The following is a 25,641-nucleotide window of genomic DNA, read 5'->3' as shown; positions in this document are numbered from 1 at the left end:
ATTAATCAACTTTCAAGAATCTGCAGCGCGCCATGAACTTGATTTACGTGTATTGCAGAGGTAATAATTCACCGGTACCCGCAGCACCGAGGGAACGAAATCCGCAAACAAATTCATCCGTACGATGTGGAAAATTTTTCATAATATTTATCAATTCGAGTATTCCCAGGCCTGAAAAATCTAACTTAATCTTCCGCGAGTACGAGGAAATAATATTCGACACGCAGCCTCGCGTACGTTTTTAGAATAAGCAAAAGCACTCAAGAGACGTCGCGTCGTTATTCGCACGCGGGATTAAATTTCTTACAAACCAAAAAGAGAGATGAGAGAAAAACGAACGAATGGGATACTAGAAAAATCTCTCTACTCGCGGTACAGGAGGTTTCGTTATGGTAATCAACGGCTGCATTCAACGATCGTATCCTCCTTATATTTTGCACGCGATTTGTGTCCGCTGAACTTTACAATGACCCTAAGATAACGCGGTATGGGATGCAGCCAGCGGCAGCGGCATCGGCAGCGGGACGACGCTCAACGGCGGTTTTCTCCCTCTCGAGCCAACGGAATATACACCCATGTATTTATTTATACGCACATACGTGTATATATATATATATATTTTTCTTCCCAGCTGCTACGCTCGGGATGCCCGCGGCTGATCCTCCGCCGCACATCATGAATTCCTCCGGGAGTACCTTACACGAGAATACCCTAAGAGACGCGATTTAACAATAAAGAAAATCGAAGTTAACAAAAATGAGAAACAAAAAGAACGGACATTAAGAGCCCGGACCGTCCTGCGGCGAACGTACTCCACTGTACAACGCGTACAAGTACAACGATGCACCTAGAAATACACGTACTCGTGTACGGGACTCTCCCCCTAAAAACTGCCTACTTAATCGATGCTGCGAAACCTGCGAGTCGCGTTGCCAATTACCGGATGTACCCCCGACGGATTCCAATTGCCGGGGCTCCTTATCAATTCGCTGTGTTAACGTTATCAGTTAATGCGATCATATTTATTGGGGGGGGATCCACAGTACCGATTTTTCGGCACCCGCACGCTCGATTCAGACGATTAATTTGAGCTTGGCGTTACACCGCGGTGTTAGACTGAATCACGCGCGAGTATTTCCGGTCATATTATACACCAAAAAATTTTATCTCGTTAACTTTGTTTTTTTTTTTTTCCTCGTTCTCTCCAAGATCTCGTCGATTTCTTCGATCTCTTTTTTTCTGAACGTCATCAGTAGCGTTATGGCAGTTGGCGCCGTTTTCAATGTCAGAGACTCATTTCGGTTCGATGACATCTTCGGTAGTCCAAGATCAAGTTATTTCATAATTTCATCTCGCCTCTGGGCGCGAATTATATTCTACGGATTGGAAAAACCCAGCATCCCACATACCCAGAGGATAAAATGACGAGGATCGTATGCAGTCGCGATTTTCCCATTATGAAATCATTTGCATCCTATTATTATCCCGGGGGTAGAAAATGAATTCAGTAAAATCTGAACGCCTGCGACTCGAGTGTTGGAGCAGAAAACGAGAAAAATTGAAAAAAAAAAGCAAAAAATAACGAATGAACAAACAAAATGATAAAATAAATAACCGCAAGCATAAATCAGTTAACAAAATTTTGAGTGACTCATCGAATTATTGCTAAACGGTTTAATCGACAAGTCGATAAATTGTTGCGACCCTCCGCGTCGAATGGCAACGAAAAAAAAGAAGAAGAAGAGAACAACACTTTTCCACTTGGCGAGACGCGATCGGCGGTTCGGCGGAGATGAGAAATCGAACCGCAATACTCACGATCAAAAGATGACGATGCGATTCGCTGCCGCTACTTCGGTACACGTACGGCGATGATGAATTCGTGTTCGTGTAATGTGCAACACGTTGAATTTCATCCGTGTGTTGTACAACAACCGTATAGGATGCACACTTATATATACTCCGTGAAAAGATCGTAACCTCTAGTCCGCGCGTAAAACTTCAAGCGTCGTTCACTAGCGGTTAGACCGCCAACCGTGCGGAGTGCAAATCGCATACGACGCGACGTACGAATAAATAAATCGTTTGATAATTTATTACGTTTTGAACGAGAGGAAAAAATTATTACTACCTTTTTTTACTCCTCTGATGCGATAACAAGTATATACATTTTCGCATAAATTTTCGCACGTGATATTTCGAGTCGTTATTTTTAGTGACGATCCGCGCGAACACCTGTTCGTCCGATTTTCGCTCATCGAATTCCGCCTGTTATCGACAAATTTGAAGATTGAAAACGAAGCAAAACTGTAAAAAAAAAAAATAAGAGGCGGAGAAGGAGGAGGAGGAGGAGGAGGTGAAGGAGAGGGAGAGTGATAGAAAAGAGTTACCAAGGTGGATCAGCTGTGCGGCCGACGACGACGTGTAGAAAACGACGTGCTCTGCAGGAGCTGGGAACGCGCCCGGGAATATCGCGGCACCGTGTGCCTCCGCTGTGACCCGCTGTCAGTTGTCCGAGCCCTGTGCTACGGTTAGGACCGCAAACACACAATTTCCAATCAATATTTTGCTCTCTCGAGAATTTTGAAAATAAATAAAAAAAAAATCAAGAATAATAAATATTACATTGCAATTTCAACGCTCGCCATTTAATTGTTTTACGTTATCGTTATCGTTGTTATTATTAATTACCATTACTATTGCCTCGTATTTCTCTAGTCTTTCTTCCAAAACACATGCAACGTATCTCCACTGTGCAACAGCGTCCACGCGATTCAGTGAATTTATTTATTTGCTTTTTATTTCAATAATTTTTTGAAATCTTCGATAAGTGCCAATATTCCATTAATTTCAAAGTTATGGAAACGAGATGAATTTTTCAATTATCATTGCGGTGATTGACGTACTTTTTTAATATTGAAGGAATAAAAAGAAATCGAGTATCAAAAGTATTCGAAACTTGTATCGTGGGTTTTCGTTTTTTCTTTCCGGTTGAGCCGAGTGACAAGTGTTTTTTTTTTTTCTGTATTTCTTTAAAAAACATATCGTTCACTTTGGATAGGTGCAAATCACCAGCAGGTGCGAAAAAATTAAAGGTCAAGATGATCTGAAGACTGTTGAGAAAAACGGAGAGAGACAGAGAGAAGAATAGAGAGAAAGAGAGAAAGAAAGGCGGTGATTAGTGACGTAGTGTTGGAGAAATGGCATCGGGTGGAGTTTTTTCCGGTAAAACTCCTTTGGGGACTACTGTTATCGCGGCGTTTTTTATTTCGGTAAGTTTTATATCATACTTAAAAGCTATTTCGATTTTGACTCGGTTAAATTATATAGTGTACAACCAATTCATACATATTCATTAATTGCACCGCAGACTGCACCGATTACGATTGCAGCCTGTCCGGATAAAATTTATTCGCGTAATTTGCTTGACGAGAATAATAGAGTATCGTTATAAATCAATGAAAATCACCCAGGAAAATAGCCTAGGGCGCTTTTGCTGTGGAGGCTAATTACCCACGTATGAATTACACGTAACATATTGGGTATCGGATCTGGAAGACCAAGAGTGTGCTCTGGTTCAATTTATGGTACGTGTCGCGTGTAAATTTTGAGGATTTAAAAATTTTGGATTTTCCAAAATATCGAAATATCACGTACATCGGACTACTCGTTATTCGTCAAAGTCAACTCAATAACAAGATATAATAAATGGCGGTTCCGTTCACCAGAGGTGGGTCGTTGTGATAACCATATAAGCGTAACTCGTTCACGGTTCAATGAAAGCACCGATCTAACAATATAGCTACGTTATATACCCTTTAACATTATCGTAAAACTAATTATATATATAGAACCAGATGTCGGTGATAGTTATCCAGCAGGTTTTCGAGCGGCGTTGATTATTCCGTAAATAAATCTACGAGTTTTGTCAGACCACGTTATCATCGTCAAAAACCACCGTACTTGTATTTAGCTGATCGAAGTTTCAGCGCCTCCGAAATTGACATCATGCGTTTTAGCTGATTTTTTGATAAATCGAAAAAACAAACTATACGTTTGATAAAACATTCTATCCCAACACCGTTGGATATATCGATTATTAAACTGCACCCAACACAGGCGTTGTACGTTTTATTATCGTACTTACGTTGCGAAAGATTATTCTACAGACACTAGAGACAACTTTTGCAGATATCGATTCACATGACAGCGGCGGCAGCGGCAGCAGCAGCATGAACAGCGTACGACCAGCGAATGCAAAAGTTGTGGATAAGTACGAACCGTCACACTACTCCGCGTTATAACCCGCAGCGGTTTTCTGTACAACGTGAAAAGGTAGCATAGTTCACCGGTATTTCAATTACAACGATCGAATTGAGCTGCTACCCTTTTTTAATGTTTTTCTTTTTTCCGAAATTTTAAGTAAACTAAACGTGATTAGGACCGGGTATCTCATTCGCTCTTTTGTCGAGAAGTAGAAAAAAAAAAGAAAAAATTATCAAAGATAGTCGCAAAAATATTTCGTGTCAACGATGACAGGGTACGTGTGTACGTATATTATAATCCACGCTTATAATTATAATAAAATGAATATTTATAACTTATTGTAGATAAGAGGGGATTTTTTAATAGAGCTGAGTTAATACCACATGGAATCGAATATCTTATGTACAGGTGTAATAAAATCGAGAGAGTAGAGATTTTTTTCTGAATGTAACACATGCGGGAATTTTATCGATTTTTTACGAAATAAATGGGCATATATAGAGATAGTTTGAAAATTTAACGATCGCGGATGAGGATATATATAACATCTATATATACACTGGACGTCCGACGTTATCCCGTTTCCATGTATTATACCGAATTTTAAAGTTCTTCACCGACGATAATTACTTGATTAAATTCGTAACTGTAACAACTCCTGCGAAACACAGAGACGTTACAAATGCGTTACATTTGCGACGAGAGTCGACATTCGAAATGGAACGACGGCAATGAAGTTTCTTATCTGATTACAAACTTCACGCGGATTAATTTAAAGCACGTACGAACATTTTACTAATCCCTGACTAAATTGACACCCGAAAACATAAAAACCCGATCCAAAGAAGAAGGCGCGAAATAAACGTACACCGTGAATTTGCAGGGTCCAATTTTTGATTATCTCGGTTGCAGATCAAGAAATTCCATCTATTTTTTACCGACTCGTTCATTTTTTGCGCATTCTTCAGCCGATTCGAACATTTAAACCAGACGTGAAATAAACTTCGCATATTTCAAACGCCGTTTTCAATTGATTCAGACACCTGCCGATCGATCGGTAAATTCGACGTACGTACGAGTCTCGTGCAAATCGCTGCGGAATATAACAACGTGTTCGTCCTGCTGTACGACGGTAACGTTGTTGGAAAAATGAGGAAGTTGCGCGATCCGCAGCTTGTATATATATACGCGGGACTCGAACTCGAGTAGGTTAATTAAGAGTTCGAGAAGACATACCGGTCTTCGCGGCCTTGCACTCCATACGCTTCCTAATTTGAACATACGAGAAGAGTTTCGAAAAATCGCTATTGGTAGGACGATAAAATACACGCGAATACTTCGATCGTTTACACGCAATTACCGCTCAATTAAATATAAAGACTCATGCACGTGCGTTCCTCGTTGAATTTACCTTAGTGTAGGTAGGCAGGTACGTACACATTCACTACCAACAGCTAAATCGGGCGCCTATTACGTTTAATGGGAATTAATTTACGTTCATACGACGTGTGAGAGAAAACAAAGAAAAATAGTCGCTCTAAGTCAGTTTTTAGCTTCGACAATCTGTACAACTTTATACCGCACACTACACGATATGCGGTATCGCTTCCACCTCGCCTACACGTTTCGATTTACGGCGAATGTCGTTCGAACGACGCCGATATCGTTATAATTTCGTATACACACAACTGAATCGGGGTAATAATTACGAGCGAGTCGTAATTACTGATCGATTGTACGTGCAAATATGAGTTGTCTATGCGAGAATTTCCTGTACAAGGTACCCGTATGATTTTAATGAGGCTAATAATTAGAACTTGACCATTTTAAGCTGCACAGGTTGGACCGTGAATAAAAAAAAAATTGGGTAATCTTAAAAAGTGAGTTTAAAAGTCGAAACATCACAGGGGGTGGAAAAACTCTTCGAAGGAGCAACGAATTGTCGGACGAATCGCGACTTTTCCACCATTTTTTTTCTCTTTTTTTTTTCTCTCAGTGAAGGACGGCGATTTTTTGCGCCTTCGATCGCGAGGTAATTAAAAGCTCGATCCTTGCAGTTTTGACGAGCAAAAAAAAAAGAAAAATATCTGTACCGTGTACGTTTGCGTCCCACGAGAACAAAAGAATGTCTTCGACTGTACGTATGTATATATAGATCTGAAAACGTGAGTACTCAAAGTCGCGTCCTTGCATGAATTTTGAACCGCCACGTTCCCGTACGCGTATATCTATACACGTATTATACGTGTAACGTACGCACGTTGCGTTCTTTTGACTTCTAATTGCTCGGGGATGGATGACCTTCGCCAAACTGCCTCCGGGGTACATTCACCCGGTTATAGGTAGGTAGTTACAGGTATATACGTCGGTGTATAGGTACAGATTGGTACTGTATAACCGTATCGCGTGTGTGATATGTATCCGAACGATCACCCGTACATTTCATACGCTTGTATATATTTTCAGCTACCTGTTGCAACTTTTTTTGATAAGATCTGTGCGCGAAATGTATAATAACTCGCCGGTGGCGCGAAATCGGAATCGATCGTTTAAAATTCATACGCCGATCCAAAGAAAAAAAAAAAAAAAAAAAAAAACCAACCGCTATTATTTTTCTCATTTTTCTCCAACGTCGTTCGCAAATCGTTGTCGATTCGGTAGGGAAAGAAAAATGAGCAATCGCGACGATACGAAATTTCGATCGGAGGGCCGAACGCACTCAACATCAGCGGGTCCGCGAGATAATTTCGTGTTACGAGTCCGCGACCACACCTAATAGACAAGGAGCTACATTCGTATTATAATATAACCGAGCTCCCGGCGCAATTTTCTTGCAGGCGTTCTTCTCGTCGTCGTTGGCGTCAGCGATTTAGCGTGGGTGCTCTGCGTATACCTATGTGTACGTAATAATCGTTTACACGTTACATCTTTAGCTCTCTCCTCCGGATCGCTCTTGCCTCAGCTGATATTTCGCCCTACACCTATCTACCGTGTGCACCAAAACCTTTTTTTTTTTTTTGGGATCGAACTTTTCGTTCTTTTTTTTTTTTTTTCTATCCAATTCTTTTCCCTCGCGTTCACTCGTTCATTCCAACTCGTTTTTTCTCTCTCTCTCTCTTCAGAGATCATCTCTCGATGCCCTTACGACAAATGTAATGGATTCAACGTGTTGTGAACCGCGTAATTTAATCTCGCATAGTTATCTGCGTAGTTTTGAAACGCTACGACGACTAGTCGCGTTCCCATTGGTGGATGACAATTTTTAATAAATCGCGTGGGGGTACAAGATTCGATTCTACGTCCTTAATGATTCTCGGATTACTCACGCTACTCGCGAATGACATTATATTCGACAAACGAACGGAAATACCCCGCCGTCCGATCATACCGCGTACGGTCGATATAATATAATGGGGAGTGTTACTCGTTTAACCTTTTGTCAAATCTGATCGATATCCGCACCGCGTTCCGTTACAGGACTTGGAAAAAAAAAAAATCTTACACTTGTCAACGACTGTGAAATCATGATCCACATTCAACCAAAAAAAAAAAAAAAAAAGAGATCGTATTTTATTCTCATCACTACCGATCATTTTCCAAAATTATAATTCGATAAAGTGATATGAAAAATGTGATAAATTTGGTGCGAGGATGATGTACAGCCAAATTTTTTTATCTTATAGTTATTCGCGGTTGAATGAATTAAAAAAATTATAATAACGTAATAATATTAATATTCACGCCTTCAGAATTTCTCTTAAACGTGCAACGTTTTTTTTTTTTTTTTTTTTTTTTCGCAAAATTTTCGCTAGCAATAAACGCGCACAGGTATTATACTACGTCTAATGTGGGTTATATTCAGGTATAACTTACCCAGGACATAGGAGGATGCCGGTGGCGAGGCTGGTGCAGCATAGGCATGAAAGGGATGAAAGATGTTTCGGTAGAAAATAAAACTGAGCCGCGTAGACTTTGCGTTGGGGACCAAAAGAAAAATCAGCGCGACATATATAATACCCTCGAACTGGACATCCTCCATTCGTCATGGCAACACCTCGACGGACGAACATCGTTTCTGCAGAAGAAGAAGAAAAAATAAAAAAAAGGGAACTGAAAACGCTCGCTAGTTTCACGCCATCATTTTTTTTTCTCATTTTTTTCTTTTCGTACGACGATTTGTTAGAATTAGTCGCGAACGCGATTAGAATAGAAATTCAAGTCGCGCTTCTGCTATTTTTAAAATCTATTTTTGGCTGGAAATCAGAAAAGGATATATCGTTATATTCTAATGAAGCGATCAAAGGGATGGATATATAATCCTCGGGCGCGTTTTAGGTATCTTTTTATTTCTCCTTTTCGCCGAGAACCGCAGATTCTCAAATCTAAATATAGAAAACACTCTCCGCACGCACTCGCGATCGGGTCAAAAAAAAAAAAAAAAAAAAGAAAAGAGAAGGGTATAAAATGAATGTCGCAAAAAATGCGAGCCCCCAACGGTTCTGAGTTGCTTCCACCAATCCCACGAGCGAAACTATAACTGCAGTGACGTAATAACGGTTATACCCCGAAATACCATCGTCGTGAGCAATTTGCGGATCACAATGATTCCGGGTGTCAACGATGTGTCAATTATTCCATACGTACATACATACGTATGATTACGAGTTAACCGATGTTGTGAATATCGATCACGGGTAGACGCGACGATTACAATGACGAAGGGGAAAAAAAATGAAGAAACTATTTCGAAGGACGCTGTACGGATGTGTAGCAAGCGTCGCGATTTTATTGAAATTCAAATTTCGATTGTGATATATGTACGTGTTTACGGACGTTGAAAATTATTCAATACCTAGTACCGTCACGCGGATGATCGCGAGCGGCGGTTCGGGAGTGATAAAATAAGAGGCGTCAAGGTTTCGTGAATCGATTAAAAAGGGAGTAGGGTATTTATTAAAAATAGCGTAAATAAGTCCTGGCGCCCACCGCAAAAGCTGACGGGCGTAATAATGATGATATTTTTTTGTTAGGAAATGGAATGTTCCGCTTTACATAATCTCCGGCGGTCGGGTATACCATTCACGTCGAGATGTTATAACGCGTACGCACCGTAATGCAAACCGATCATTAAAGTCATATTAGGAACCTCGCACGTCTCTCGTTCCCCGGTGCGCATATATTAAACCATATACATATGCACACACGCACACGTGTAAAAGACCACTCGGGGACATACCTGTGTACGCAGCACACGTCTACCTGTACCCACATCGCTCACGTAAATCCGACAAAAGCTCTTCGTCATTATCTTCCGTTATGCGATTCAATCGATCAGGTGTGTGGAACGGAACGGTGGGATGATCAACGATCGGGCGTTATTCATCTCCGTAAATCTTAAACGCGCGTAAATCATCCGGGAGAGGCGAAAAAGTGGAGTAAAATTTTCAAACAAGTCTCAGGAAACTTAAAAAAAAAATTAAAAAATCCGTATCGAGAAACGTCAGGATTACCGGGGTTGAGAAATTGATATCAGGTCGCACCCTCTGTACGGTTGATTTTCATAGCAGGGATACGGTGAAGTGTTTACCAAAATCGATGATAACTTCCGGTCGCAGGCAACAAGCCATTTCCCGTTTAATACTATCGGGCGTCCCACTTCACGCGGTTGGTTTCCCGTCATTGAACAATTAGCTTGTCACTGAAACAAATTGATCCAATCATCCGAGCGTACACGCGGCGACTAGACGACTATATAATATACCTACAACAAGGAGAGAATCGTAATTGTTCTCGTTGATAGACGAGATCGTATCGTCGGGATCATGGCTCAGAAAAAAATAATTATTCTCATTCGCGTCTCTCGATGGATCTCCATGTAAGGGTACATAAATCTGTTGAAAAAAAAGAAAAAAAAAAAAATTCCAACGAGATTTGGCGAGGTAATTTTTCTATTTTACCACAGAAGCGGTTCGTAACCCCCTTACGGTCGAAGAATTCCCTCGAATTCTTTTTCATATACCTTTCGCATCTAATAATATAAAATGGTTTACAAAAAAAGGAGTATGAAAAAAAAAAGGAAGAAGGTAATGACCGGCGATAAATATACCGTTCGCCGATATAGTATAGTAGTCGGTATTTGAATGAATTTTAACATTTTGCTACGTACGAGAATAAAGATTCGCGAAAGAGTCCTGAAATCTTGTCGGTGATAAAACGGCGATCGCCGGGGAGGTCTTTTCTCGGGACCCGAACGAATCGAGTGGCGCACGGGGATACGAGGAGTCCGGTGGACGAACATATTCACCGGTAAAAGAAAAGAAGACCCTCGCTATAAATAGGACTGAGCTTATCTCCCCGTAGTCTATGTATAGCGTATCGTTTTTCTTCGGAAGGGGCTGATTCGGGGTGGAGGGAAAAGGGGGATATTTCTACCGGTTTCTGGAATGGCATGCGTTATGCCGTATCCTCCGTTCAACGGAGCCTCCCGTAAATATATACGTCCAATAAAAATACCACCACCACCACCACCGCCGTCGTCGTCCCCGTCATAATCACCCTTGCGGAGGATTTTCGAAAAAAGGACGCTCCTCGGCTGACAAATGGTCCTCGGCCCTTGCGCTCTGCCCTCGACGTCATTCCATCGTCCGTTCGAATGAGTAAAAAGAAAGAGACAATGAAATCGAGTAAAATAAATCGTGGGGGAAAAAGAAATTGAAAGAAAAAGAAAAATCAATTAAAAACCTTGGAAACTTTGGACACCGAAATCCCCCGTTCGAAAATAACCGCGACGACGAATAATAAATAAAATATGTGTACATGCGGTTAGACTATAGGAAATCGATTTGCACGGAGGATGACGTTCTCCGCAAAGAAGGAACAAGAGAAAAAAGATCACTAAAATGAAATAAAAAAGAACAGACCGTTTCTTTTTTTTTTTCTTTTTTTTTTTTTCTTTCATCGTCCGCAAAGTAGCTCCTTGAAATTATGGACCGCCGTAAGAGATAAGGGGGGGGAATTTAATGGCGTGGTATGTAGAACTTGGTAAGAGAACGGGATATTTCCGATGTCGCGGTGTTCGGTTCAGAGATCGCGGAGGGATGTGACCCGGGGATCGGCGTCCTTGTCGAGGTCTTCCGAGATGTTCGCCGGGACGTCATCGGCGTCGAGAATATATGACGCAAGGGGCTTTACGGCGTCCGTAGGTCGGTCGCTTCGTATCTCCTCGTGGAAGTAGTTCTCGCTGACGTTATATTATACGTGGCGAGAGAGTGCGGACTTCTGGAAAGATTGACTCTCGCGATCGTAAAACTCGCCGGTCGAATCTCGGACGATAAATTCGCGGTTAACCGCGCTCGCTTATAATCCGGCTGCATCGCGAAAAAGGGAGTAACGAAAAGTGAATAATAAAATCAAATAAACTAGGTACGTACGTTGCAACGCGGCGGCGGCGGCGGCTGCACGCACGCACCTACCTTATATTCAGATGCCGCGGTTCTTCTCCGCGCTGCACCCGCACACTATTTTTACACCAACCGACGAGAGCTAGTAGGTGTAATTCCGATCCCGATCTCGATCCCGATCGTGCCTCCTTCGCTTCGTACGGTACGTGTGGGTGAAATAAAAGCCCGGGGTAACTATAATAATGGCTTCGGTTTCTCATACCGAGAAGGTCGCCAAGGTCGTAGTTGAAATGTTTGGAAAAAAATGAGAGGAAAACAGAAAAGGAAAGAAAAATGAGATGAACATATATATGTACGTGTGTAGTTATCCGTACCAGACACCCTCTACCGTCATCGGGAGTATATCCTTGCCGAAGCTTTGCGAAATCTTATAGGCCTTGACCATAGTGTTTATGGCTTAGGCTGGGTTACGTACACCAAGTTGCACTCCGGGATATGTTATTATAATTCTTATTATAGATGAGATGTTGGTGACGCAAAGGAGTTATTCGCCTCCGTATTCCCCTACGCGTTGCTTCTCTGCGAGAACTTTAGGTATATTATAATATATTATATCCCATATAACGTACGTGTAGATATGTATATATATAAGAGAAGATTAAAATGTAGTTATTTATTCGAGTTGTTATTTTGTTCTTCCCTTCCGTTTCTTCTCGTTCTTCTCACTCCTCATTTTCCGACGTGGTCCGGAGACCCGTGCGGATTTAATTGCACGGCGTTAAGGATATACTATAGGTATAATTATGCGAGTACCCGGCATTAATTTTAAAGAGGTCCCATATTACGAGGGGAACCGAACCGTCGAATTGCCTCCGCTTTCAGCGACGACGATTAATGTTGCCGCCCGAGGTTTTTACCTTAAATCAGTGGATTATTTTTTTCTTCTTCTTCCCATCCCGGTTCTTTCACTCACAGCCCAAAAAGGATTAGCCGAACTGCATCGTTCCCGAGCAATAAACCACGCGCGAACTTCAGACGGGTGCGGCTGATTGCGTTTTTGGTTTATTGTCGTCATTGTTATTTTTGATATTTAATTTTTCGCAAGTTTTTTCCGTCGAGCACCGGGCATCGCGCCACCGCGTGCATCGAGAAACGGATGTAAATCAGCGGTGCGAAAACTTTACGAGAATCGTCGAGTCCAAGTTGTCCAGTGAAATTTCTCTCTCTTCTTTTAAATACGCTTCCCCCCCCCTCCCGGGGTGTGCGTAAGATCGCAATTTTAAATCAACTCGCTTTTACGCTCGGACCTCTGAGAACTTGTCCAATGAAGAAACTATCGCCAGCTGCTGCCGCTGCTTTGGCCGTTGGCGGAGCTCGCCGCCACGGGGATTGACGGCATTGAACGACCTTCACGCATCGGGTCTCTGCACCGTGCACAGCGCGCGCGTTGTACCAGGAAGAGTGAAACACGCGAACTCGTATATATATATACGAGTCTACGTATTTCGCGGACTGATATTATTATGCCCGAGCTGATTCAACGACGCGTAATTAATGAATCTTGACCGAAAGAAGAAAATGAACGAAAAAAATGAGAGAGAAAAAAAAGAAAAAAAAAAACAAAAGGAACGAAATGGGAATTCGTTATCCACTACCGATTCTACGTTATGAAATATAATAGACGTAATTTAACACGGCGAATAAGGAGACGGGAATCGTGGTGAATTTTTCGAAATTACGTTTCCTGCCGATCCACTGGCGATTCGAAATGCAGTCGGAATGCGGTCTCCGCGTTTTAACCGGAGATCGCGTGGCTGGTAACACCGCGTACTGCGTAAGACTATTTAGCAGATAGAAGAACGAAGGTACGTACGTACGTACGAAACGTGTCGGCAATCGCCGTGAGCCAATCAGTTAATTAGTGGCGTTCGTTTTGAGAAAATTTCCTTTAGCGGGGTTTGCTACGAGCGGAGTGAATTTTTTTTCACATCGGTTTCCTGATGCAGAAGCGACAGACGGCGATCCGGATTTCGCAGGATCGAGGGACGGGACAAACCGCAACTGACTTATGAGCTTCGCGTGGCCGCTGGCGCCACGAGATGAATAATTTATTCACGTTTTATCGTCTGGTATAAACAAGAGATAAAAGTCAAAAATGTGGAAAACAAAAAAAAAAAAAAAGAAGAAGAAGAAAAATGAGGGGAAAAGAGACTGCTGAAAATTGAGCGGTGAACACGTACGTGCGATTTCAGCTAATGCGCAGCGGCGTTCATTTTCACCGCCGAAAATCGCGACCCGGACTGGTCATTCCGCCGTAATCGAGTGTTCGAAACTCCGTGTAAAACACATTAAAAATCACGCTCTTAGGTTTCCTTAATAAATTACCGAGACTCATTAAACTTAAACTCTACGGAGCGTATGCGAAGATGAAGATCGCTGAAAAATGCGGTACACATATAACGCGAGCCATGTATTATTCATCTTCGGCCTTCGACCGTCTGGAAAAAGAGTTAATTCGACTATGCGTACGACGTCGTCGTCTTTCTAAGAACGTAAGATCACGGTTAATTAAACCGTAAGAGGCGCAAAAAAATTTTATGCATCCATAGTTCGATGATTATAGCTTGTGAATATTCGCGCGTTCCTCAAATTTCAAAATAATCGAACGCGATCGGTAGCTGAAAAAAAGAAGAAAGAAAAGCGAAGTAGAAAAAAACACAAAAAAAACAAACTTATCTCTTTCATTACACGATTCCGCGGGAGTCTGAAATACCGTGAAAGAATTTGCCGGGGGTTCGAATCGTCGCGTCGACTCCGGCACGTCCGGGTCGTCGGCGGCACCGTCGTCGTCGTTGCGGATCCGCCCCACCCCGAAGCGTGCATCGAAGAAAGATAAGGGCTTCTCCTCCGATGCAACACGTATTCGCAGCACACCTACTTATATCCGTACAACTACCTGTTTTCCGCGCCCCGTTTCTGGGCGCCGGTGTGTTAATTATGATTTATCAACATTCCGCGCGACGACGCGTCGCGACGCTTTTTCAGACGCCGATATTATACGATCGTTATACCACGTACCCACCGCTTGACGTAAATTTTTTTTTTTCTCTTTCTTTTCGTTCTCTCGATCCCCCCTCCAAAAACGACGTGAAATTTATCGGATCCTCGCGAATTTATTCACTCGATTTATTTAGACTTTTTTTGGAACGCTCGAAAATTTCAGAAAATTTGCTCGAGACGGTGGACAATACCGTCGACCGTAACGTTGTTATTTTTTCTTCTTCCGATATCTTTCGTTTTTCTCGGCAATGTGTTGTTGTTGTTTTCTTTTTTTTTCGTTTTTTTCTTTTACCTCTTTTGTCAAACTCGTCGCAGTACGATATCGCGGCGATAAACGCGCGTCAGCAGATGTTCACCGAGATAATAATGCACGTAAGTTCTGCATGGTGGATGTGTGTTTCGTCGACGAATATGCGCCTTTCACATAACTGAACGTAAATGCCAACTCGGTACAGCTTGATCGCTCTCTCGAGAAGAGTCCTCGCGCTTTTCAACAAGGCCTTTTATTCAACTAAACCCCATCACGCTGCCGCTGTTAGCCAGCCAAGACAACGCGGTAATATCGAACCTCGCTATTCGCTATGCCTGTGTATAAAAGATAGGCGAATCGCGCCGGCTACCGTAAGATCTGTAATAAAGTAGGTATCGTCGATCGAGTCGCCCGATCGGTTGAGGTGGAATCGATTAGTTATCTGGATATCTCGGATCTTTGAAAAACCTTCGTTTCAATCTGAAAACAAGCAAAAACTGAAAAAAAAAAAAAAAAAATAAGACGACAGCTCGAATGTAGAAATATAAATAATGACTGCAGTCCAGGTATCCGGTCTAAATTCATCCGACGAATGAATAATTTATATTTTTTTTTTTTTTCGAAACATTTATGCCAAGGGTGTCTTATACGGTCGTTCGAAAAAAAAAAAAATAAAAATAAAAACGGCGGCTAATTTTCGAGAAATTACAAAAATATCCGATTGATAATTGTATAACGTCTGGTAAAATGTCAGATGAAAATATGTATACGGAGGGATCGACACTGTGCGGTATACGTGTGGCCGGTCGTCTCGCGTCGATCATTATATTTTGTGGCGAAGTATTAAAACTTCTTTCAAGGATTCTCAGACCGTGGACGTTCCTTTGCCGCGCCAAGCCACGACGACGACGCACGTACACCAACTGGCTTTCTCCCACGATCCTGAAACCTTTTGACCGAGCTGAAAGGTTGCTCAAGAATCTTTGTAGATCCGAGCGCGGGCTTTACGCGGATCCTCCCGATCCTGCTCCTCCGTTGTTGCTAGTGGTGCGTTTTTTCGATTTTTTTCGATTATTAATTTATTTATCCTCCGTTGTCGTACAGTTAAAAAAAAAAAAATGATAAAAGAACGGCATTTATCCGAGGTGTACGGGCACAGATTTATATTATTTGCGCAACGGCCTTCGGATATCGCCCCCGTGATCTCGTTTTTTTCGGACACTCGATATTGCCCACTTGATCGGTTTTACATATATACACGCGATACGCGCCGAATTAGTTTTATAATCTGCCGAGTGGTTGAGTAACCGTTAATTTTGTTTGTTTGTTTTTTTTCTCTCGATTTTAAAAGCAAATTTCATTATTTCTGAAATCAATTGTTGCGGAATACGGTTATAACCGGTGAGTTACGCGGACGACGACAAAACTGTGCTCGATAATATTTCATAGCGGGATCGTCGAACGATCTTCTTTATACTTTTTCAATCTCAATTGAAGTACCGATACGTCGGATCGCGGCAAAGATTTTAGTCGTTATTCGGGAATTCGCGCCGTACCACAAGAAACAGAAGCCGTGCTAACTACACGGTAACACACTTAACGGTTTTACGTACCAAAGCGTCGAAAACCCATCGATCTTTCGAACGAATCTCCTCGTTACGGGGAAACAGTGGCGTTTCTTTCCTCCGTATATCGATATCCATTTTATTTTCACTCTCCTCAAAATCGCCGCTGCAGAGGCGGTGCTAAGTGGAAAACCGAATCGATTCTCATTTAATTCAATTGACTTTTCAATCGCACAAGCTTCAACGTCAGCCGGCGGTTAACGCAGCCGCGGCTGCGGCTGACTTCTTTCACGTTGCAAAAATAAATTTTCAGTCTTCGAAGTACGCACGCACGCGGTATGCAAATGTTGATAAATTTTTCGTCGTTTTCTTCATTTCGTAGAAAACGACAACGTGGAGGCACGTGAGCCTGCGTAAAATCTCGCGTTGTGATAAAATACGTAACGTTTGATTGCCCAACGAATGTTCTAAGGTTGAAAATCGGTACGGTCCGCATCGGGCAACGCCGAATCAACGACCGGACAACCGTTGTGAATTGTTTGTTGATCGCGAGGCCTCGAGAGGCACGCAACCTTCAAAAGTTTCGTGCTCCTGGTCGGGTCTCCTACCGCATGCGGTTACCGCTGCACCAAAGAAACGGAGCTTAGGAGAAAGTTAGGTAATTATCGCGGGCAAAAAGGCGAATTGGTGTTGGTGCGGGGATCGTCTGTATACACGAGCGCACGAATGTACGATCTAACTTTTAGAAGCCGAAAGTTCCTCCTTCTCACCTGTTTACCGACTATTTTTCTATCGCTGCGCGCTCTTCACCCGCCTCGAATAAACTAGCTCAGGCGTAATCGAGAGATAATCGTAAAAAAGCTGCGTCAGCCGGACAACATCATACATATTGCAGTTATTTATTTATTTTTCATTGCTCGCCTGCTTGCGTTTTACATACCTTCGGACAAGGACGAAATCGAAATTCCTCAGGATCTTATCTACCGCGGGATCTCCACCGGGATCACTCACGACGAAAAAGGAATTTTATGGTATTTCGTCCTAGACCACTGAATATCAACTCTGAAACAAACAACAAGCGTACGAAAAAAACAAAAAAAATCAATAAATTTGCACTGAAATTGGTTTACATTATAAAATGTAGAAATCGCCGGTCGATCTCTGTCATTTTGGTAAAATTTATCGAGCACGGTGTATAAATTAAGGTGATAATTTTTCCCCTACGATACATTGAATATCTAGTTTCGCAAAATTTACCTCCTAAGAATGTTCCACTATTATTTTTAAACCATACGATTATTACGCGACGTGTAAAATGACAATACATAATTCAACGACACCAAGGGCGAATAATTCATTCGACCGGATGATCGATTCGCAACGACATTAATTGCGCGAGATAACGACTTAGAGAAAATTAAAACGCTGTAATTAAAAGCGACGTTTTTGCGGTCGGTTCCGACGCCGTGGCATATACGTACAGATTCTACGTTACGTGGTACAAAAACGAACCTTGAACGATTATTTTTCCAATTATAATATCTATGCGCAGAAAATTTATCACAATCATTACTCCGAAGCGACTCATTCATGACGAATAATTTTCGAATGTAATCGCCAATTACGAGCTGAATTGAACATCTCACTTTTCCATCGGGTGTCGAATATTCACCGGTGTTCGTCTTCGACTCTAACAAGGTGATCGAAAGTGAAATTGACGCTCATTCCTCGTCCGGATACAAGCGGAGGGTCCTCCTACCGTTGCGCAGGTCGTTACCACCGGATCGAATAAAGTATTTTAAATAACCGAAAACATTATCATATGCCGCACGCAATGCGCAAAACACACACGCACACGCACGGATATCATTTACGTATAGTATGATACAAACACTCGCGATGTGCGAACGGGAAAAGAAGACGAGAAAAAAAAAAAAATAAATAAATAAATAACAATCTTCGACGGACAACGGAGATTCCAAATACTTTTTCTCGACTGACCCGATTTACGCGTGGAATTTTTCGACCAAAATTTCGTCTTCTTCTTTTACTCGATACTTTTTTTCTCTTTCATTTCTTTCTCCTTTCGCTGCGCGGTTGCATACGTACAATTGTTGCAGTTACCCAACAGTTTCTTAAGCTCAAGTTACGTGAAAATGCACATCCCGTTTTTACACGGACACAAACGAACGTGTTGTTCGTGTGTTCGATGTACATACCAACGAAACACAAGTGAAGTCGATAATTGCGTAACGGGGTTCTTTCCTGACTTCGTAATATGCAAGCTGCCGCTGTGTAATAAAAGTACGTATATATAAGCAATGAAAGTTAGCCGGTCAATTGACGAGCGTTGATTCAATTCTCGACTCCGTTGGCGTTTTTTCAGTTTTGCCTTTTTCTCATCCCGTTTTCAAATATTTTCAAGTTCGTAAACCCCCGGAATTCATGGAAATCGACGTCGCGGTTGTCGATCGTAATGATGATTAGGTGTGAAATGATCCGCGATCCGTAACCTTGCAGCAAACCGATGTGTACATGTAATTGACAGTTCGAAGTTTATCAAATAATTTTACATACGGTAATAAATACTTTATTATACATAGAATCGTACAGACGTATCCTGCCACACCCCGAGTTGACCTTGCTCTCCCTCTTGATTATCAATTTTTTCCAACCGCCCTCCATCTTTTCTTTCACATTCTCTACCCTTCGCTCTCTTTATTATAAATTCTTGAGAACCTGATATACATGTATATGATTACGGGATATTATGTTGTTCAATCAAATGATAATACACGCCTCGTAAGTACATGTATGGTTGTTACACTCACACGCGTAATCCGGCTAACCTTGGACCAGAGAAAGAAAAAAATAAACAAATAAATAAATAAAACTGAAAAATTCGAACGAAAAGACGCGATTGGAAGAAATGAAAGCGGAGAAAGCGAGTTTTCTCGAATTTGTGGAAAAGGGTATCCTTCGATATCCTTTATTCAAAATTAAGTCAGATCCATTTGGCATTGTACCTCAATACATGCGAATACGTGACCGCTGTCTGCTCTCCGTTTTGTCGCTGACAGGATTGTGTTGCCGCTGCAGCAGTTAGGCCAAGGATAGAGAAATAGAGAAAGGATAGGCAGCTAGTTCTCGATCTGGTACCCAGAATTATGCCGTTCGCTGCAATGCAGGTGACGCTGGAGGTGGTCTGAATCGGTGTGGCATTTTAGTACCCTTTGTACGTACCACCGATCGTTGTGCGATCTTCTATTAATAGCGATCGCAGGTATAAAACGGATCGAGCTCCACCGACGTGTCTAGATTATAAAATTCCGACTTTCCGACACCGCGTTATAGTAGTCATCGTCGGTCCACGCTGCGACGAAATGGAAAATTATCGTTTCGTGGGCCGTTGTAAACACATGGCGGAAATGAGAAACGCTTCGGCCGATCCAACCGTTCGTTGTACTCGGGAGGGCGCGCGATCGTTCGAGGAACCGTCGCTCTCGTATTATTATTCTGTCATATTTCTTGTATTCAAATGTGACGAAATTATCAGTTCATATTATGTACGGTCGAGTTCCGCTTCTGCAACCTACGCGGCGCCAAGACCTTGAAATCCTCTACGTGTGTCGCGCAGAAGAACGGCGGGACTTTATTTTAACACTCGATTTTCTTGCGGCGAATTTGCGTTCCGCGATAAAGAATCATCCGCTTGGGGATTTCGCAGCGGAGAAGTATCACCGCGCGGTGATTGATATTTAACCGTCGAGTATGGGTACGTACGTGCGTGCGTTGTCTTGGATCGTACGGATAACCGCGGGGAAGTTAACCAACCAGTTTGGATCGATCGGGCAAAGTAACGTAAGCTTCGCTAATGATCCTACTTCGACGGCTCGACGAAATCATTATTCCGCTATAAACTATTCCTCTTCGATCTATGCTGATTGGTTAAGTAGAGCAAAAAGCGGATGGGACAACAACAAAAAAAAAGTCGGATAAAAATTGTCGCCGTCCCGTATGACCGTAGGATAGACGTGCGCTCGTTGGACAAAAAAAAAAAATTGAAAAGGATTAGGCCGATTTGCCGGAGGCCAAGGTTGCCTCCGAATTGATATTCAATTATGTGACGATCTTATCTTCGCTACTCTCAACGGGAGCGATCTTTCAACCGTGACAAAAATGACGAGCCAATTTTTTTTCACTACTCGATTCTTCGCTTCTCGACGTTTGACGGCCTCTGACGTATCTCCATCACGGGACAACGACCACCTACTGCCAAATGTGGTCGTCAAAGACGTCACGCCCAAAACATTTAGACCCCTGATTAACGTCGAGTTTTCTTGTCTTCTTTGGCACCGACAACGTTCAGATGTCGAGAGATAATTTGTTAGCTTCTAACGAGTTTTCGTTGAGGTAATTTGAGCTAATTAGGCGATTGTCTGCAACGTCGTAATGCAGATAGCACGGTGACATGGTTCGAAACAGCGTGGGCATCGCGCATTCCGCTGCAACTGTTATAACCGTAAAAGGATATCCTGTCGGGATGAGTGATTGAGATGATTTTTCGACCAATCGTGGCCAATTTTCCGCCTCTGGAATTTTCAATTGAAAAATTGCAAAAGAACTCCTTCTTACTATTTCTTACGACGTTATCGATTGTCCGAAAAATTGTCGAGTAGAAACAACTGTTATCGAAACTTCTTTGAAAGGATCGGATCGTTCGATTGTTTGACGATGGTAAATTCAATTAACTACAAAGTTTTTGTTCGACGACGAGTATCTCGGATCAAGTTCAGGCAGCCGCTCGTTCGCGTCTCGGTTGGTCGACCAATTGGCAATAAATCTTGTCCCACTGTACCGTACGGGACCACCAACCACTACCTTTGCCTATTATCATCGGTTGACGCCCGATTGTCGCAAGTTCCACAGCTACATCCTGTTGCAAGTGCGTTCAACTTGGTATCCTTGTAAATACGTTACACGCAGGTACACCTTCGTCGCTGAAGAACAGCGCTAGGCGATTATCCCGCTCGGGTTTATGAATTTTGCGGTTTTAAAGTGGAATGTGAAAAGCACGTACGATCGTTAAAAAATATTTTCGAGCTCATACGCGCGAAGAGCTTGACTCTTATTTTTCCACCCGGTTACCTTGAATTGGGGAAAAAACAGAATCATTTCCGCGAGTGATTCCCGCAAAGGAAATCGCGTACAGTATTTACGTGTCACACGCCCACGCGTTACGTAAGAAAATTTTTTTTGGCGTCATTGTAACCGGTATCGAGACGACGCACATGTAACCCCAGCAGATTATTCGAAATGTATTTTTTCGTATCGGTGGAATTGATCCGACACTATGCAGAGCGGTGTTCGGGAGAAACTTATGTTCCGAAAATATCGTTTCATTCCTGGCTGAAATTTTTGTTTCCAGAGTTTGCTCCAGTCGACGTTACTCTGGAAGGAGACAAGCGCGGCGCCAGCGAGACAGAACGACATATTGGCCGGTACCGAATTCCTGTCAGTTTTCATCAACGGAGCGATGGCGCAACCTCCGATAAGGCGAAGGGGTTCGAGACGAGGTTCGCAACCGCCGGTGGACCACGTCGCCTCCGAATCTCAGCATCAGGAAGCTTCCATCTACAGGATATCGAGGACTTCGAAGACGGCGAACGCGAAACCGAAGGGCCCGGCGGTCGCGACGCGCGACGAGGGGGTTCGGTTTTATCCCATAAGTCAAAAATCGTTCGAAAATTCAGCCGGCGCGAGCTCAACCGTCGACGACGTGAGCACCACCGTTGGCGAAATCGGTTCGGTGTTAACGACTCGTAGCGAGCCACCGCCGCCTGCATCCGGTCGATCGAGGGAGCCGATAAATCAAAAGGTAATCGGTATCAGCGTCACATCGACCGTAGAGGCCACGCCGTACAAAGTCAGGGTCGAACATTACGACGGCGACGAAATGACGACAGCGTCAAAGAGGCCGGCTACGTTGCCCGTCTCGAGTACGACGTCAACGACGTCAACGACCCCCGCTACGTCGACTTCCGTCACTTTTGTCACGCCACTTCCGGCGCTTCTGGTCACGGAGGAACTCAGCAATATCGTCTCGGAATCCAACAGGAGCGAGTTCACCGTCGACGAAGGATCACCGAGGACCAGCTGGAAGCATCGCGGAAGAACTACTCTCAGACCGATGAACAGCTGGCACGTTTCGCATCCGTTGATTCACAGACACCACCGAAAGGAGATGAGCGATTCCGTCGAAGTTACCGAAACGGAAACCGCCGAAAAGAGCCACGAGATTCCCGAGGTGAATTCCGAAGTAAGCGAAACGCACGTCGAACCGACCGAGCCCGCGGAACACCTTCACCAAGGTCGCAAAGCGGGGAGACATTACGAAACCATATTGTACACTCAACCGGGTTCCCGAGGTTTCGGTCAGTCGGGAAAGGGGTACGGAAATCAGGCGAGGATCTACGGTGAACCAGCCAAGGTGTACGGTGAGCCTGAAAAGGTCTACAGCGAACCGGCAAAGGTCTATTCGGAACCGGCGAGGATGTACGGCGAACCGGCAAAGGTCTACAGCGAACCTTCCAAGGTTTACGGTGAACCGGCCGAGGTCTACGGTGAACCGGAAAAAATTTATTCCGAACCGTCGAAGGTCTACGGCGAACCGGCGAAGATCTACGGCGAACCGTCCAAGGTTTATTCCGAACCAGCGAAAATTTATTCGGAACCTGCGAAGATTTACGGTGCCGATGGTCGACCCGTTAAAATACAGAAATCCGTTGCTCCCGAAGAACCGCAGGAGGAGAATTACGAGGTGGACGAAGCGGTGAGCGTCAGCTCCAACGGGAACGTTCACGGGCCGCAAACGATAACCGAATCACCCGATACGCATCACGATTCCGACGACAGGCACCGGGTCTACGTCGAAGAAGGAAGAAACTTCCGGAAATACAGAGTCGAGGAGCGGACCCCCGATGGATTTATCGTCGGTGAATACGGAGTCGTGAGTCACGACGATGGTTTGTTACGCGGTGTACGATACACGGCCGACGGGAACATCAATCCGCGATTAATTCACGACACTCTTATGAAATTCCTCGCACTTTAGGCGAAGAGTACGCGTTTCTGGATACAAAACGATCCGTTTGTTTTTCCACGGTATGAATGGTCGTTCGATGATTTTTATATTATGATAACGGGTCTATCCGTATCAAGGTCGAAACAAGCTGGAGAACTAAATCGAATTTCGAAAAAAAAAAAAGAGAAATAAGAAATAAGAAATAGGTAAAAAAAAAAAAAAAAAACATAACGAGTTTCATCTGCTCTTGCCAACTCAACTGCCTCACTCTAATTTTAAGTAAGATCCTATCGCGTGTATAGGTATAAAATTATACACGGCGAATATTAGGATCAAAGTCTTTTTGCTTTTTGTGATTATTAGCGATCGAGGGTCTTTTTTTATTTGATGTTATATATAACTGTAATAATAACGATAATTTTTGATTAGCTGTTAGAAATATTTATGTACCACGCCTTTGGTCGATCTATGATGAATCTGAAACCGATAAGCTGTTTTCAAAATTCATACCGGTGAAATTGTTCGCGAATCCGTTCGAGGAGATACGGAAAATTCAGCGTGCCTCTCGATCATTTTTGAAGAAAAGAGAATTTTTTTTTTCCTGTATCATGAAAAAAAATACGTATAATGAACAATACGACGTGGTTTCTTATAGTTTCTTTGTACTGATGGTAGGAAATCATTATCACATTCTATTTATCTATTGTACTAGGCATAATTATAAATTTAGAGTAATAAACGAATACCTATATAATTATGAAACTATATGTTAAAAACGTATTTCGTATAGTCGAAGTGGTATGATTATTTAATTGGTTCGTTATTTATGAAAACGTACGAATAAATTCGATATTCGAGAGATCATCAGTTGTTATCGTATCTTATAATGATGTATCGGGAATTTTCGAATTTAATTTAATTCAATCTCATTTCATTTTTCAAAGAGGTAGATGATCGGCAATGGAAATGCACGGATGGCTAGTTTTTATATTTTTCACGAATCGCTGAAAATCATCCCGAATATCATGCACGAGACGCAATTGATGATTGGTTTATTTTCCTCTCGGAATTCGTACAGGCGGTTTATATGCTTCTGTGACGAAGAGAAGCGGTTCGATCGATCGATAATCGGTAGCCAAAGCCTCTAATTGAACTTGTTCGGTTAATTAGTATAAAGAATAAATGGACGAATGAATAACATGTAAACGATGATAATAATTAGCGGGGCTTCGCTGCCGCTTATCCGCGGAACCTCCTTGTCACGGCAGCAATTCCGCGATCCTCCCTAGGTCAAGGTTAATTAGTTTATTAAGACGTATCATCATCAACTTATAAAACGCCATGGAAATATATCGTTTAACGAAAAGTCTCTGATTCAATTATATATTTTATTGAAAGAGCTCCTAGCATTTTCATAATTAGTATCTAGTTAGTTTATTACATCGTAATTACCTCATTCGTTGAGATAGTTCCTCCTGCAGTTCGGATAACCTTGTGCTCGGCGTGATGCTTGTTTGTTCGGTAAATTAAGAAAAAAATATAACTAATTGAAATAAAATAAATAAACGAAGACTACTTCCTGCCTCGCACGATTTTTTTCTTTTCGTACATCGAATCTGTTGCGAGGCGTTTCGAAGGAAAATATAATTGAAATTAATAATTATCGTCGCGCTGCGCACATTTTTATCGCTGCGAAAAAAATAAACTGAATAATGCTCACATAATATTCTCCCATGTACCCGTAACGGTGTTTTCTTCTCTGAACGCGGTATCACCCTTTATATGTATGTACGGTATTCCGACGATGTTGTATGTTAAACACGCATAAATTTTAAGAAATCTGTTCTTTTTTTTTTGATTCTCATAAAAATAAGACGTACTGCAGTGTAAGTAATATTTACTGTGTTAATACATAAGGTATGTAGTGCTGTGCCTTCGCCATTATTCAAATGCCGTTTTATAATGAATTTATTAAAATATATATGTATAAAAAAATAAGGAACAATTACGACAACA

General features: G+C 42.5%; 1 protein-coding gene and 1 long non-coding RNA gene across 7 annotated transcripts in view; one reads left to right on the top strand and one right to left on the bottom strand.

Moving 5' to 3' along the window:
* The window catches only part of LOC125501487, a 21,008-nt gene extending 3,404 nt beyond the window's left edge, over nt 1-17,604 (bottom strand). Inside the window, exons 1-2 of one of the 6 annotated variants that reach the window (XR_007279075.1) lie at nt 17,482-17,604; nt 8,140-8,341 (exon numbers count right to left, since the gene is read on the bottom strand). This is a non-coding gene — a long non-coding RNA (uncharacterized LOC125501487). Of the gene's footprint in view, nt 1-1,818; nt 2,112-2,390; nt 2,526-4,147; nt 4,948-8,139; nt 8,342-8,839; nt 9,471-12,583; nt 14,067-17,481 lie in introns of those variants that run through there. The other 5 variants (XR_007279074.1, XR_007279076.1, XR_007279077.1 and 2 more) reach the window with 5 other exon arrangements.
* LOC105692174 lies at nt 2,400-25,641 on the top strand. Its single transcript, XM_048657637.1, has 3 exons — nt 2,400-2,530; nt 3,062-3,272; nt 21,970-25,641. Exons 2-3 carry the CDS (start codon nt 3,201-3,203, stop codon nt 23,653-23,655), a joined length of 1,758 nt encoding a protein of 585 aa, XP_048513594.1. The 5' UTR covers nt 2,400-2,530; nt 3,062-3,200; the 3' UTR covers nt 23,656-25,641.

Source organism: Athalia rosae, chromosome 6, assembly GCF_917208135.1.
Source record: "Athalia rosae chromosome 6, iyAthRosa1.1, whole genome shotgun sequence".
Taxonomy (NCBI): domain Eukaryota; kingdom Metazoa; phylum Arthropoda; class Insecta; order Hymenoptera; family Athaliidae; genus Athalia; species Athalia rosae.
The sequence above is the reverse complement of the archived record's forward strand: the minus strand, read 5'-3'. Positions and strand labels throughout refer to the sequence as shown.